This window comes from Corvus hawaiiensis, chromosome Z (assembly GCF_020740725.1).
Source record: "Corvus hawaiiensis isolate bCorHaw1 chromosome Z, bCorHaw1.pri.cur, whole genome shotgun sequence".
NCBI lineage: Eukaryota > Metazoa > Chordata > Aves > Passeriformes > Corvidae > Corvus > Corvus hawaiiensis.
Window position 1 is genome coordinate 58,546,906 of NC_063255.1, and position 16,313 is coordinate 58,563,218.

Below are 16,313 nucleotides of genomic sequence, written 5' to 3' on the forward strand. Positions count from 1 at the left end.
GGGCTGCTTGGTTTTCTGTGCATGCAGCCCTCTGTACAAAGCTGACTGAGCCTGACCTGCTCCCTTCCCTGACAGCATAGGAAAGTAAAAATTCATCACTGACCTTGATGAATAGCAGAGGGACTAGGAGAGGGAGAAAACTTGCCTCCTGGCCCTTATCTCCCCTTTGACAGCATGGGACTAGAACAAGTGATTACGTGACCACCACCCACTCATGGTCAGTCTAGTTGGGGCCCCTGTCATGGTCTAGAGCTGTACAAATCATCATTTGTACAGGAAATGCATGTGCTCAGAGCATCAAGAGGGGCTGGAGAACTCCTCGTCCTGAGCCTTACAAATGCTGCCTTTATATTCTGATTTGTAGAAGGAGAAGAATGTTCTTGTAGTCAGTGTTTTGGTTGCTTGTTTGTTTGGGGGGGTTTTTTTACATATGTTTGTAATACTTACAAGGTGCTTGGGATACACTTCCGGATGCCCAAGGGACTGAGACACTGAGTAGAGACCTGTGGCACTGTCCCTAAGCATTTAAAGAATGTTCCTGACAGGTTGCTAGCTTGCTTCCAAGCCTCTGAACATACCAGAGCTACACTGCCCACTACACTGCTTCTCTGAGAATCAGAGGATTCATTTTAGAATTCTGGTCCTGACCTGCAAGATCTTCAGTGGTCCAGCTCCTGCACATGAGCACAAGCTCTTTTTCCCAACTGCACTGCAGATTCCAGTCCACTTATCATCATCTGCTGCTGGCTCTAGTACCAACATACCAAAGAACTTCCCCTTTTTTTGCATTGCAAATCTGGAATGCTTTACCAATTTGTAGCCCCTTGACTCAGGACAAGATTTTTTTGCACACAAATGCCACTCTGGAATACTGCAGCATGTACTAGCCTATTGCTGATATAATTATGTTATGATGATATTATTATGACTTTGTCTTTCAGATACTTTACTGTATATTAAAACAAGGTACATGAAACCTCAAGATACAATACAGAGAAAAAAGCATCAAAACCACTCAGTGCTTTTTAAAAGGAAATACTACTGTCAGAGACATCTATTTTTAAATTCTTTTAACACATAGTGGTTAAATGAACTCACAACAAACCACAGGCCTTTCTAGCACTACTGAACTGCTCAGCAAGAAGGCACTGCTCAGTAACTTGACTTTTAGGAAAAAAAAAGTACTATCAGAAATCATATTTCAAGTTAATTGAACAGAACAGTAACAGCTTCAGAAAGGTCACACAGTAGATAAGATGAGGAGTGCCTAGTTTTAGCAGTGACATATTTGATTTGTCTGTTTTATGTTGTGTTCCATTTGAAACAGCGTATTTAGACAACACAAATTTTCTATGCATATAGATGTATATCCATGTGTGAATATGTGTGTGTAGGGCACAGCTGTGTGAACCAATGTATTAAAAATACGTACTTTCATACATAGTTAAAATAATTTGGTTGTATTTTCAAAATACAATAGAGAGGCTGGGGGTAGGGATCAATATCTAGAAATCTCACACTAGACATAGGTCCTGAGGCAACTTAGTAAACACAGACATACACACATGCACACAAAACCAAACCTACTGCCTTTGTAGTCCTAACTTTCTGCTTTAGGGTATGGTAAAACAGGTGAAACAAACACACTACTGGCACAAATACAAGTGTTTTCCTTTTGTTCTGATGACTTACAGAAATAAGGCATATGGTGCTGCAGTGTGGCCATATATAAATTCCTATGGATCTGTGAATCTGTCTGCTTCTATGCTGGTAACTGATTTTTCACCTAATTTGGAACCCACTGGCCTGTTTCAAATGTGTTTATCAGTGGAAATTCTTGATTATAATTACACTGCCTGTGTGTAGGTCAGAGATACCATAAATGCCCCAAACAGACACACTCCTAAAACAGAAACGTGTGTTTCTAATCTATCAATCATATGAGAGAAATCCACAGAATACCAAACTTCATTAGCTCCACTATTCACAGAACTTTTTCAAATAAGCTGAGCAGCCAACTACGTAAGTCAAAAGTACCACCAAGTAAACCCCACTCCCACTTTTTATATTTTTATACTAAACCATAAAGTAACCATAGAATGATTTGAGTTGAAAGGCACCTTAAAGGTCATCTTGTTTCAACCCCTTGCAGGGGTTGAAACACCTTCCCCTAGCCCAGGTTCTCAGAGCATCATCCAGCCTGGCCTTGAACACTTCCAGCAATCGGGCATCCACAGCTTCTCTGGGCAACCTGGGTCAGACTCACCACCCTCACAGTAAAGAATTTTTTCCTAGTACCTAATCTAAACCTACCCACTGTCAGTTTAAAGTGATTCCTCCTTGTCCGGTCACTGCATTTTAAAATGCTGGGAAGTACTTCGATAGTAGTTGGAAGATCTAGAATTATATCCCTAAATGGAAAATTTCCAGCCTGATGTGCCATCTGCCGAAAAAGAAATTTATGACCCCTCTTTGGAACATATTTTGATGATTTTGCCACTATTTTTCTTCAATATCCTCTCATGTGTTAAATTAGGCTGTAAATTAATCTCTTAATAGTCTTCACCTAACAGAAATGAAAAGTATCCCAAATAATGGAAAGATAGAAATAAACAGAACACATTGCAATGATGTGTTCCTGTTGTTCACCTCATAAATAACTTTTTACTGATATAGGATGCAAGTTGTCCTGTATTAGGTGACCTTGCCTTTGTTGATCTAAACTTACCTTCTATTCATTTTGGGACTGTAGACTGTGTTACAGTAAATTTTCCTTCAGCAGCTGAGTTGCCTTTACATTACAGTTGCAGACTTCTTCATTAAGTGTTTCAACTGCCTCAACTGTAGCTGCTGAGACTACATTTGACAGTCCAGAAATGTATTTTTGGGGAGCCTTGCCTCTTTTCTGAATAATGAAGCACATATATCGAGCTTTAGACAGCCTTGTATCCAGCTGGCACAGGCAGTAAAACCATGTCTGTGCTAATGCGTTTCTTAAAATTTGCCCACTGTTTGAGACGAGGGATCGAGAGCAGCTTCACAGGTTAGGTGGTGTTTGTACCACTGGCAATAACACATGGGACAATTTTCTTTACCTTGCTGCTGCAAAGGTTCCACTGAGCCCATATAAATCCATTCAAAAATCCATTTTTCCATTGTGATTAGAACAACTTTGCCCTTGTCTTTGTGCAAATAGTGTTTTGTGAAACACAAATTTAAACAACACTAGAATTAAAATCTTAGATCTCTGAAATCATGATTGCTAGAGTTCAAGCTGTCCAATACATAATTAATTGTTTCAGTTAATGAAACAGTTCTGCTCACTTCCAATTTTGATCATTTTTCATAAAATGCCACCATTCATGTCAGTGATGAAATCTTCTTAAAAAGAGTTCAAACAAGTCAGAATTTTGTTTAAAACACTTTTGAGATTCTTACCTCCACAAGTAAATGGGTCTCAAATCACTTGCTCTCCAAATGTATCTCATCTCTTACTATTTCTACAATAAGACACTTTTTTGTTGTAACTTTGCCTTTTAAAGAGCTTATTAATTTTCTTTAGTATTCTGTCTGCAAGAAACACATGGTGTAAAACAAATGCCTTCAGAATTTGTTATTTTCTTGACATGCAACATTTGTCATAAATGTCACCATATTAGCATTAATAAATTGGCAGACCAAAGACCTACTTTCTGGCTAAAATTAAATGGTTTGAATAGGTCAAAATCATCTTATCTCTGGTACTATAATCTCTGGTAACTGAGAGTATTTCCTTTGTTTGAAAATCTATTTGTTCTACTGTTTTAGAAATGTGATATTGAATAGGTTTTGTTGTTTGTTTTTTTTTAGCTGCCACATATTTCAAAGGAACAATTAAAAATTTCAGAATGACAGAATTTATAACTCTTCCTGAGGGTTGTCAAGATGTTACTAAATTAGCTTTTGCCAGGGATTTTTGTGTGGAGCAAGATTTAGATTCACTGTGAGCAGCCCTGCAGAGAAGGATTTCAAGGTTCTAGTGGACGAAAAGTGGACTTGAGAGTGAATCAGGGGGATGGGGAAGCAGAAGTTAAATGATTTACTAAGAATTGGTTTGTTAGAAGCAATGCATACCATTTGCCCAACACTTATTGTGCCTACCAAAACAAGATGAGAAGATACGAGACTATTAATAAGGCGAAGGAATCTTGACCAAAGATACTGTTTTTAACCTAAAACTAACTCAAACCAGTCTTGAAGTTTGGACTTAGCCCAGGGGCATAAAGAGCATGCGCAGGGAGGAAAGGTGAAAAGTTCAGGATAAGGAAGACCCTTTACTTCATCTGAGGAAGACTCTTATTTCATCTCGGAGACCCCTGCCCACGACCACCAGACAGCACTGCGCAAGCGCAACGTGGATGTAAATGACTTTTGGGCTCATTGTAATACGAAGCGAAGCTAGGCGGGCCTAGGCAATGAATATGTATAGGTGTATTGGGAAACTCAATGAATATGGAACTTGTAACCCCATATAATACCAAGCTGAATGCAGCTGTCGGTACGCATGACTTTGGATAAGCTATCCCCCACGCGTCCCAGTGCTGGAATAATTTACTACTTATTCTAGTAGTGGAGTCTTTCCCGCTCATCAAGCCTACAAGGTGTGTGTGGAGCCCAAAAAGACAACCATGTCCTGGGCTGCATCCTAACCAGCCTGGTCAGCAGCTAGAAGGGGGTGATTCTGCCCCTCTGCTCTGACTTCCTGAGACCTCCACCTGGGGTTCTGTATCCAGCTCTGGGGTCCTCAGCACAAGAAAGACATGGACCTGCTGGAGTGAGTCCAGACGAGGTCTGCAAAGGTGATCACAGGACTGGAGCACCTCTGCTAAGGAGACAGGCTGAGAGAGTTGGCAGTGTTCAGTCTAGAGAAGAGAAGGCTCCTGGGAGACCTCAGAGCCCCTTTCTAAATATGGCATTGTAAGAAAGAGGAAGAGTGAGTTTTTACACCAGCAGATAGTCATAGGACCAGGAGGAGTAGTTTTAAACTAAAAGAGATTTAGATTATATGTTAGGAAAAAATTCCTTACTGTGAGAGTGGTGAGGCACTGGCATAGGTTGCCCAGGGAAAATGGAAGGATGCTCCATCCCTGGAGGGCCACGGTATACAGGGCTCTGAGCAACGTGCTCTAATGAAAGGATTCCTTGGACTTGGCATGGGCCTGGAATGAGATTATCCATAAGGTTCCTTCCAAATCCAACCATCCTGTGAGTCTGTGAATTACCCTTCTGGGTTTCTCAGAAGGCAGGAAAAGCTTGGTAAAATACGAACAGATGTTAAGTATTTTCCACAGAAATACTATTATCGATTAAAGCAGAATGCTCCTACTTGTTTCTAGCTCACACATAAGGGACCACGGCAGAGCATTTAAAACCGCACGATTTACGAGAAAACTGCTGTTACTCCACTTGAGGGACGCGACTATTTCCGAGTGCTCCTTTGGGACGGGCTATCCACGCGCGTTCCGTCGGACACAGGCAGGCCGTGCGCAGTGGTGGGCGTTCTGCAGGGTGAACACATATTTCCCTCGGGCCAAGCAACTCCGCCCCGTCCCCCGGAGAGCCGCCCCCGGGTCCCGCTAACCGCGACCATGGCCGGGCACAAGTCCAGCCACACTTCCGCCCCTAGCCCGCACCGCTGTGCATGTGCAGCGCCGGCACGGGGAGGGCGCAGTGACCTTCGCGCATGGCCACAACCCGCTCCCCCCCACTGCCCCGCCGCGCTCCGTTCATGCTGCCGCGGGGCTGGGCCCCCTTCCTCGCTCCCCCCTCGATCCTCTCCCGGTGCTCCGGCGGTGCCGCGCCGCACGCGGGCGTCGGGGGGGAATTCCGCGCTCAGGGCGACCTCCTGTGTCACGTGGCTGGGGTCGCGGCGGTGCCCTGCCCGGGACCGGCTGGCTCGCGGCGCCTGACTGGGCTGTCGCCGAGGGGCCTGTGGGCCGTGCGCCCCGGCCGGCGCCTCTACCTTCTTCGCTTGTCGCCAGCCCGCGGGCGCGGAGCGGTGAGGCCGGTGCTGTCCGTCGCGGCGCGGTCTCATCGCTCCGTGGCTCCGCCCGCGCAGGCACCGGGTAGGACAGCTCAGGCGGGCCTTGTCGCGGCAGGATCCCGGCGTGACCTCGGCGTGCGCCGGTCGGGAGCGGCAGGCGGGCAGATTTATGTGCCGGGAGCGGGGCCAGGCCGGGCGGCAGCGGCGGCAGGCGGGGCCGGCGCGGGCACCATGGTGAGCGGGGCGGCGAGGAGCGGGGCGGCGAGGAGCGGGGCGGCGAGGAGCGGGGCGGCGAGGAGCGGGGCGGCGAGGAGCGGGGCGGCGAGGAGCGGGGCGGCGAGGAGCGGGGCGGCGAGGAGCGGGGCGGCGAGGAGCGGGGCGGCGAGGAGCGGGGCGCCGGGTCCGCTCGCGTCCTTGGCTCGGCTCTGAGCTGCTGCGGGCCCCGGTCCCAGGCTGTGGGGACAGCTCGGGGATTTGGGTGCATTTGGGGTAGGGAGGCAGCGGACTGACATCATCGAGCGCTGTAACTGGCGCTCGTGAAGGGAACACCGCGGTATTTGCTGCCTTCCGCGATCTTACACCGGTACGGTTCCACTGGTTCCCGTGGTTGTTTCCTTCTCTGGTGCTTTACCATTGGGAAGTAGAGTGAGCCACTGCATTTAGTGCTCTGTAACGGGGTTAGGATGTTTCTTTATAAATGCATAGGATTCTTTTCTCTTTCTGTGACTGCCTGACAGGAGGTTGTTGTGAGGTGGAGGCTGGTTTCTTCTACCATGCCTGCAGTGGAATGCAGGGAAATGGCCTCAAGCTAAAACAGGGAAGATTCAGATTAGATATTAGAAAAAACAAAATTCACTGTTCACGTGGTCAGGCATTGGAATAAGTTGTCCAGCGAGGTGGTGGAGTCACCATCCCTGGAAGAGTTTAAGCACGGTTTGGACCTGGCGCTGGGTGATGTGTTTTAGTGATTTCAGGGATTATAGTGGCAGTGGTGAGTTGACAGCACTTGATGATCTTAAGTTCTTTTCCAGCGTTGATTCCATGAATGTAACTGTCTCATCACATCTCCTTAAATCCCCTGTAAATGGACCGTGTTTGTGATCTTGGATATATCCAGAAGTCTTTGCCAGATGCTTTGTTGTTCATTGCCACCAGTTCACTCTAGGTGCTCTGGGTCATGTCATAGCTGCCATGTGTGCTGTGGCAGCATGTGAGTGTCATGGAATCACAGAGCATTTGGGGCTGGAAGGGACCTCATGGAAAAAAGTCCCACCTCAAATTGGTTTTCACCACAAGTATTTCATCACAGCTACAATTTATTGGGTTGAATGTAGTGCACAATAAATGACCTTGTAACATAGTAGAAGAACAAAGTTTGACTGGTGTAATATCTGATGATGATGTAACCTTATTGTATATATGTTGCTTCAATAGGGTAGGCTAAGTATTTAATGAATATTAAATTATATAAAGATAGCTCTCTATAAAGATCTGCTGAATTTTGTATTTAGGTTTTAGTTATCATTTAAAACACCGGAGTTAATTGGCTCAGCTTTTAACGTACTTATATTTGGGATACAAGGAAAAGGGACTGCAGGTATAAAAATATATTTTGTATTGGCCGTTAATATATTTCTCTTCCATGTGACTATATGAATGTAAGTGTGAATATGTCATTTTAACTATGGCACCAGTGTCTGTTCATTGATCTAAGTCTTAAGAAATGCACTTAGCAGTTACATCTTTGATAAAATCTGCCTTTTAACTGTTCTCATACTTAAAAGTTGAATAATGTTGTTCCACTAAAGTACTTTTTATAGTGTAAATTCTGGCTTATGAAAGGAATTGTATTTTTTTTCTCATTAAGTCTTTTTCTTTTTTTTTTTTTCTCCTTTTCTGCAGGGGTTAGACTATTTAATCAAAAGGTCTTGAAATGCTCCTCTCATTTGCAGCACTCTGAGTGCTGTGGTTTAGTATTGAAAGCTACTTTTGGAAAATTGAAAGCAAAAAATTTTTCCTTTCAGTGTAGGTCCTTATTTAAATTGATGGAGTGCTTGCTTGTGTTGAAATGGGGTTGAAAGATCAGGTCCAGTTTTCTTTGCTGGGTGCTGGCAGTGTGGGCAAATAATCTTTGTGTGTGATTCCATGACGTAAGCAAAGGCAAAGGATGGTAGTCTACTTCTCTGCTGTTTGGAAGCTGTATTTTCCAGTTCCAAAGCAACAGGAGAATGAAACATTCATCAGTTTATTTTGTACCAAGAGGCTTAGAAATCAAGTTATAAACATCAGCATCTGCCAAGCTGGGGCTGTCAGGACTCATCCATGCAGTTGCAATGCCAGTTAGGCCATGACTTTAAACTCTACACAGGTGTCTTAATACTTTGTAAGACCATGGTGTTTTAGACTGTTCGGCAGAAGCGTTAAAGGCTTTTCAGTTTTTATACTTGGAATGATTCCTGTAATGGCAGAGCCTGCTCTTTAAGAAGCAAGTGTTATAGAGGGTGGGAACTTCTGTAGTTCCTACATGTGTTATTTGTAGAAATACTGGGCAAGCTAGACTTATAAAATCTTGAAATAGTAATAATGTAATATAACCTTCTCCCCCCCCCCCCCCCCACCCCCGTGTAGTAGATAATTTCACTGAACTAGTTTTACTTATAATTTAATAATATATTCCGCATATATTGGTGTTCACTACAACAGGTATTCTGTATTGCCTCTTCAGTGATAGTGATAAATTTGCATTTTTATAAATGCCCTTATTCCAGCCCTGAGAGTTCTGTATCAATAACTTGATTTGCCTAATGACCACTACTTCTGTAATCTTTGCTTAGAGAGCCTCAGTGGTAAAAGAAGCAAGACTGTGAGGTAAAATGCTGTTCACTGACTAAAGCATAATTTCAGTTTTAAACAAATCACCTTGTTTCAAGGGGAGTCGTGCACAGCCACTGTTCCCAGTTTATGGCTCTTCTTTGACTCTGTGGAAAGATACTGTGGTCAAGAGAGAAGTGACGTTTGGGTGTGAAAGACACTGGGAGGGTGAGCAGTTGGGTGGTAGTCTTGAATACCTTGTATATTCTTCATGCCACTTTATGCATCTGTTGTTCATCTCTGCTTCGTTGTAAACAATGGTAGGTGCATGAAAATTCTAATTCAGGGAAGCCTTGGTCATGAGAATAGAAGAAAAAAATAAAAATCTGAATGTTGAAGGATTCTCTTGGTATAGATTTCTTTTCCAAAATTAGCTATATGAATGTCTGATTTTTAAAAATCATAGGATTTGAACTGCCTCGGATTGCTGATTAGCATAATGACTATAGATATTCTGTGAAAGTAGTCTTTCAGAGGAAGCATTCACTTTAAGATGTTGCACAGCAAGCTCACTTTTCTTTGGCCATCCTATATAATATTTTCTACTGTTCAGGAAAGAATTTTGAATTGCATTTATGTTCCAGGAGAACACTGCCTTGCTTTTGCAAGCTGCAGTTTTAGCATGGACATACAGATATGGAGAAAAATTTGCATATGGAGAAAAATTTTTATGTGGAAAAGTCTCATTTAACAGCAAAAGCAAGAATGTGTCAGCTATTAAATGGCGTTTCAAAGAGGTTGTATTGATTTAGCTTCCAGACTTCACAAATACCATTGCACTTTTGAATTTGCAGGAGATAAGAGTATTTGTTATATTCTTCTACAAATCTTGGTGGCCACTACTGATAGAACACCTTTTCCATTTCTTACTTGGAAATTTATGGCCATGTTATTATGTTTGTGTGCTACCATTGAAAGATATTGTCATGCCCTGTACTAACATCTGTAGAATACTCAAGTGCAGTTATGTTAAAATCTTGTTTTTACAGGACTTGGCACTTCAGGAAGTAAGCAGCAGGCATTACATTTCTGAAGGTGAAATTCTAAATGGGATTTTACCAGCTGTTTTTCAGTCATGCAGCTGTATCCGTACTGCAGTCCTGGTGTATACAGCGGTTGGCTTCAGCTCAAGGCCCTCATCTTGTAAAGGAGGAGATGGTTACTGTCAGAGAACAAGTAGTTTCAAAGTCCTGTGTAAAGTTGGGTATTTGAATTATTTGTAATATGTAGATAGGTGGTAAAGGGAAGAAAATACGGAAACCCCTAACCTTTTACTACAGGTAAGGAGGAATAACCTTGGGCACAGTCAAAATAAGGAGACTGGAGTGGTGTCTTTGCATAATACAGTCAACCTTGTCTGTTTTTGTACTTCATGTTCTATAAATCATTTAATGATGAAAAGAAAAATGTTCTTTAGATAGAAGTACTTTAAAAAATTTGTTGGGGTTTCTTTTTCTTACTCTGAGATAGCTGTTGGTGTTTTATAAGTACACTTAACGTGTAGATAAGAATATTGTAACTTTATCTTAATTGCTTATTCTTAGTTTTTGTTGTTCTACTAGTCAGCGACTCTGTGTCCAGGTATGTAGTATAAAAGATGGTGAAAACCAAAGTTCAAGGTATACTTTATTCAACCTTATACTGTTGCTTTTTGGACCTGCCACTTTTTTCCCACCAATTTTAAGAAACCTATCAATCTTCTTTTAATTTAACCTGTCAATCTTACTTTAATGTAACTGCTAAAACTATTCTTGTGGACTACGTAATGTGTTCTCTGCTAGATTTTATTTAAAGCTTTCATGTAAAGCGTGCTGTGTTACTCAAACAAAGGTAGGAATGCCATGCTTACTGAGGGACTGGGAAGTGAACACAGTGCTCAAGACTTCTGAGACACCTCTCATCAAAGATCTTCCTCTGTGGCAGAAACACAGCCAGACTGCAGTTTATTAGACAGTCTTGTAGCTGCATGGCTGTACCATTTCAGTCTCATTTTTGACCAGGAGATTGCTTGCCAGCCTGTGTTTTGCAGAAAAACTGACACAGTTATCTTTTCTTTGGTCTCCGTGCTTCTCAGCATTAGAGAGATTGACACAAAAATGTCTCCGATCAGCAGAATACAGACCTCTCTCTCTAGTTTCTTGAACTTGGATTTCAAATTTCAAGCTGCAAAGCTGAAGCATGATAGGGACATGGATTATGTGGAATCAGTATTGAAGGTCTTATGAAATGGTTTCAATTCCACAAACTATTCTGTAACTGCAGACACATTATTTAATCTGTGCAGCAGTTCCTCATCTCTTAACAGGTGAGTAGTGCTTCTCTTAGTTTTGAGTCAACCTGATTGTGCTAATTACTTCATCACAGATCAGGTGGTGGGTTCCAAGGTTTGTTTACCAGAGGTACTCAAAACCCGCTGTGGTGTTGGGCTTTGCCATTGAGCATCTTGTCCCTCAAACACGTACCACTCTTTTATTTCTCATACTTTAGATTCTTAAAGTTGTAGATTTCTGACTAAAATCTAAACCCTGTGTCCTCTAATTTAGAGCATCCAAGTAGAGGATGTAAGATGTTGGTGGAAACCAGCACCGTCATTTATGTTTCTGAAATGAGTGGTTTTGGATTTAAACTGATATTAGTGTGAAGACTTAGAAGTATGGGGGAGACTGGATCTAGACAGGGCCTGAATTGAACCCTGTATTTGGGGATGGAGGGAAAATGTGTTCTAGTGTTGGTAATATGGGGTAGTTTGGAAAGTTGTAGATTTTTCTAGAGTGCATTAGTCAACATACAAGTGGAGTGTAACCACATCCAGGCAAAAGGGTAGAGTTGGCAAATAGTTGTGCTGTGCACATAGCATGTTATTTTGACTCACCATATCATCTCCTGTATTCCTGTGACTAGTGTTCTTGGCAGATTGCAGGAAGATAAATGCAGTGGATTTTTTTTAGTTTCGTGTGAGTGCTTTTCTCTATTAACGTATTGCTTGTGATTGATTACTAACCTTCAGGAATTGAGAAAAATGCCCATATATGGTGCATGCATATCTCTCTCTCTCTCTCTCTATATATATACATTTTTTAATTGCTTGAAGTGTAGAAAAGTACCAGAGGGATATTTCCTCCACAAGGTCAAAATTAAGTTTAGAAATATCATTGGGGTTTTAGGTTTGGTTTTGTTTGTTTTTTTTTCATGTGGCTTAAACCTTGCTAGGTTATTTTCATTTGTACACTGAAATGTTTGTAGGTATTTCTATTTTTGACAAATACAGCAGTAACTTTATGGGAATGAGCGCTTTAAGTTTCTGCTGGAAAGGGGTAGATAGGGTGCAGAAAGACATTCAGTGGCTAAGAGACATTGTTCCTAATGGGTTCTGTTACAATGTGCAGCCTTTGCTTGAGTAAGGAAATGAATTTCTGTTGGTGAATTTTTAAGTAGTCTCTTGAATTGTAAGTATTTTAGCTCTGCTAGTGGATCTGCTGCCCTGTATAAAAGTAACTGCCTCAATTTGCATCTTTTTCCCTTCTGTTGTCTTGAGTTAAGGCAATTTCTTTCCCTTGCAGAAGCTCTAGGAGTAATTGAAGAGACATACTGGCTCATAATTGACCTGTTTAGGCTGTGCTTCTAATAAAAACATTATTCTAGAGAAATATTAATGTAAGTTCCCCCTGAGAGAGTGAATTCTGAGGATCATGGCTTAGTAGAGAAGCTAGATGAAGGGACAGTGATTGCTCTCTTGCATTGGGTGGAAATGGTTAGACTTAGTTTGAGGTGGTCAGAATAAACATTTGATTTTAAAATGCATGGTTTATTTTGTACCCAAAGAGTATATACTTCCCTTAGCAATTTAGTAATGTGAATATAGCATATATATTAGTCATGCAGCTTGTAACACTTTCTTTCATTAGAAATACACTTCCCTTAGCTAGTGAACTGGTGGAATTGGTTTGAGTAATCTGTGTGCAGAGCTATGCATAATCTTTAATAAAGGTAGAGTGTTCAAATACTTACAGCTCTTGATCCTGATCTCAGTGACATAGAACATAAACTTTTTGAGGTACCTCAAGTACTGAAGTGTAGAAGCACTAGAAATTCCCTGGGGGGAGAAGGCAAAGAGAGATCTTGAGTACCAAAGAAACTTGGTGGTATCTGACCCCCTCCAAAGCTGTTACTTCAAAGTATAAAAAAGTAACAAGTACTTTTTAATTGATATGTGGCACTTTTTTACGAAAAGTTTGGTAACACATTGAAAGTGTTTATAAATACGTAAAAATTTTTACTGTCTCAATCTCCCTTAATCATACTGAATTATGGATAATAATGTATATCCAAAAACATTTCATCTGCCTATGTTTTTTAATAAAAGCAGTATTGACACAATTTCTGTTTTACTAAAGAAAGGAGAAATCATTGAAGGAAGAATTTCCTTAGTGCATTATTTAGGATGAAAGATGATACTGCTGGTAGGGAGGGGGAAGGTTGGTGAAGAGTTGTAGGTTAACAGCTCATTGCTTAGCAGGGACTTGGCTTGTGTGACCACGGGATTCTTTCTTGAGGTGCAAGGACTACTAGGATGGAACAGTATCCACCTGACCAACTGGGACAAGAGCATCTTTGCCAATAGTCTGACCAAACTGGTATTTAGACTAGGACTTAAAGAGGAAAGAGATGATGACCTGCAAATCAAGAGGAAAAAGTGGTAAACTGAGCTGGTAAGCTAAGGATGAGGGTGATGTGGAGAGGAGTCCTTGAAAACAACTAATCAGAGAAGATGGAAACCCACACATGTAGGTAAACAAAGAGGAAATACCTGTACAGAGATAATGAGGCCAGCATTATGAGGGGGAGGATCTTAGACCTCTTTAGGGAGGTTAGCTGTGGTGACCTGGGAATGCCCTTTCCCTTTGATAAAGTTTGCAAGTGACTGTAGCAAGTTTCAGGGTTGTTTTTTTTTTAACTGCTACCATATTCTGTCCCCTCACCCCCCCATTCCTCTGCATTGTATTATACCTGTATACAGTGTTACTAATTTTTTGTTTTTAAAAAGATACTTCACCTCTTTTCTAAAACAGATACTGACTTGTTATTAACTTACTTCTCCACAGGGTGTAATAGGTGTACAGTTGGTGGTTACCATGGTAATGGCTAGTGTCATACAGAAGATCATACCTCACTATTCTCTTGCTCGTTGGCTTCTCTGTAGTGGCAGGTAAGAAAGTGTCTGAATATGGTAATCCAATTATGCATCAGAGTAGTAACTGTAAAACATACTGATTTAGTTTGGTTTTTTAAAAAGTAATTGACCTTTATTAAATTTATTACCATAGCATTGTTACACCTGATTTGTGGGCTCAAGGTAAAAAAACAGTGTTGCTGTAGAAGAACATACTTGGTTTGTTTTAGTAATTTTATTAGTCACAAAGTTAATTGTTGTTGAGCTCTTATATTAAAGGTACAAGGTGCATACTTTAATATTTAAAAGCTAAATTGAATACAAGATACTGAAGAATAGAAGGTTTTTTTTCCCTCTGCACTGTCTCTGTGTTGTTGATAATCCACCTCCTGGTTAGCCTTGCATATGAAGAATGCTTAGGTATTTATTAAAAATTATATTCTTTTTAAATACTTCATAGGACAGGATTAGTATAAATTTCAGTACACTACTTCCTTGTAACAATAGATCAAACAGACATAATGAGTTGTAAGGGGAGCATTCCCTGTGTGGCTGTATCCATAATAACAATGAAAAACAGCAGCTCTTTTGAACATAAATCGGTATGTTAAATATTAAAAGGAATCATAGACACTGTGTTTTTTCATTTGGTAAGAACAACACTTTGTATGATTAGCAGGTAGTGTGCTGTCTTTCACAATTGTTAAAATTTTGAGAATATCAAATCTTTATTTTCTGCTTTCTGAAGGAGTATCCTTAAATAATAATGTACTCCATAGGAGTATTAACAAGTCTTTCCATTGACTTTTTTTCCTCTACATCTTATAATTATAAGATGTTCCTTTTTAATATTCCCCATTTCATCACCCAACAAGTTGCTAATGAGAAGTGACTGTAAATGTTGTTTATACGTGTGTTGGGTATAACAGAAAACAGTAACTGTCAGATGGATAACACAAACAGGAATCATACTCTTAATTGTTGTGTGAAGTTTCACTGTTAACCATATTGGCAGGGTGTTGATCACCTTTCTTGTGCTCTAAAAAGAACATTACACTAATGAATATGAAACTGCCTACCATTTATTTTTAAGGTGTGTCACCATGAGAGTCTTTTTTATCAGCAATTATCCAAATGACATATTGTACCTTTTATATCTAAGATTGATTTAAACTTTTACTTGAAAATCTAAATATCCAATTGCTTTTCTAAAATAATTTGTCAATATTATGCCCATGTTCTTCAATCTTGTGAAGTTTTCACAGACTGTATCCTTGTTTTAAGGTATGCCGTGTGCCAATGATAGGGAGAAGTTTGCTGTTCAAATATTCTTCAAATCCATTTCTCCATTTATCGTTGCACATCTGCAGATTGATAAAAACCTAAAGCAGGATTTCAGCTCTTGTCCTTAGGTAATTCTGCTCTTACTGAAGTCAGTGGGAGTCTTATTACTGCCTTCCACATCAGTAGCCTGGAAAAATTCATTGTTGCTTTTAGTGTTTTTTTATTTATCTGGTAACTGTTTTAGTGCATTGTAATTTCAGGCACTCTGAGTAATTCCCTGAATACAGGAATTGTATAAGAAGTCAGAAATAATCCTGTGTTCCGAAAATAAAAACAAGTCAGAAGCTTCACTGCAACAAGAATCTGAATTTTAATGGCAGAAAAAAACCCAGTTATTTTCTTACTTAACCTGATAAACTGTCTTTCATGTTTAACCCATTCTCCTTAGTGCTGTCTTTTTGCCAGCAGTGTGTGGGTGGAGTGGTAGAGGGTTTTATACACATAAGTGTACAGGCACAGTCCTAAGCAGTCCAGCTGTCTAAGGAAAAATTACCAGCTGCTCCTCCTTTCCTTTGTCAGTAGACTTTGACTAGTCTTTGGTATCCAGCAGTGGTTTTTAAGTGATTTGGTTTGAATGTCTTGCTTCCAAAGGATTGGTAGGCAAGATAGGTTTGAAATGTTTGTGGATAGTCCTTGCTAAATGGGAGGGAGGATAAACATGTTATCAGACAAGACAGAAACATTTAAGTGACCAGTTTGTTTCAAGATGCCTGTATGTGTTTATGGGAAGTCCGTTAAAAGGAACAAAGACTTTTCAAAATCTAAGAGAATTGTTAGGATAGACAGATTTAAGGTAATTACTTGTTAATGGAATAAATAGCTATCACTGACTCATGAAAAGCTATTTACATAAATTTGTTAAGAAACTTTTTCAATCAGTGCTATTTTCAGAGCTTGAATGCAACA

The 16,313-nt window shown here is 40.7% G+C and overlaps 1 protein-coding gene across 3 annotated transcripts in view; it reads left to right on the forward strand.

The window, feature by feature from the left end:
* Positions 1-6,158: 6,158 nt before the first annotated feature.
* TMEM161B (transmembrane protein 161B) overlaps positions 6,159-16,313 on the forward strand; it is a 46,952-nt gene continuing 36,797 nt past the window's right edge. For 2 of the 3 annotated variants that reach the window (XM_048290493.1, XM_048290494.1), the window contains exons 1-2: positions 6,159-6,256; positions 13,996-14,099. In XM_048290493.1, coding sequence (XP_048146450.1) covers positions 6,254-6,256; positions 13,996-14,099 — 107 coding nt within the window. In that variant the 5' untranslated portion in view covers positions 6,159-6,253. Of the gene's footprint in view, positions 6,257-6,900; positions 7,014-13,995; positions 14,100-16,313 lie in introns of those variants that run through there. The other variant, XM_048290495.1, reaches the window with a different exon arrangement.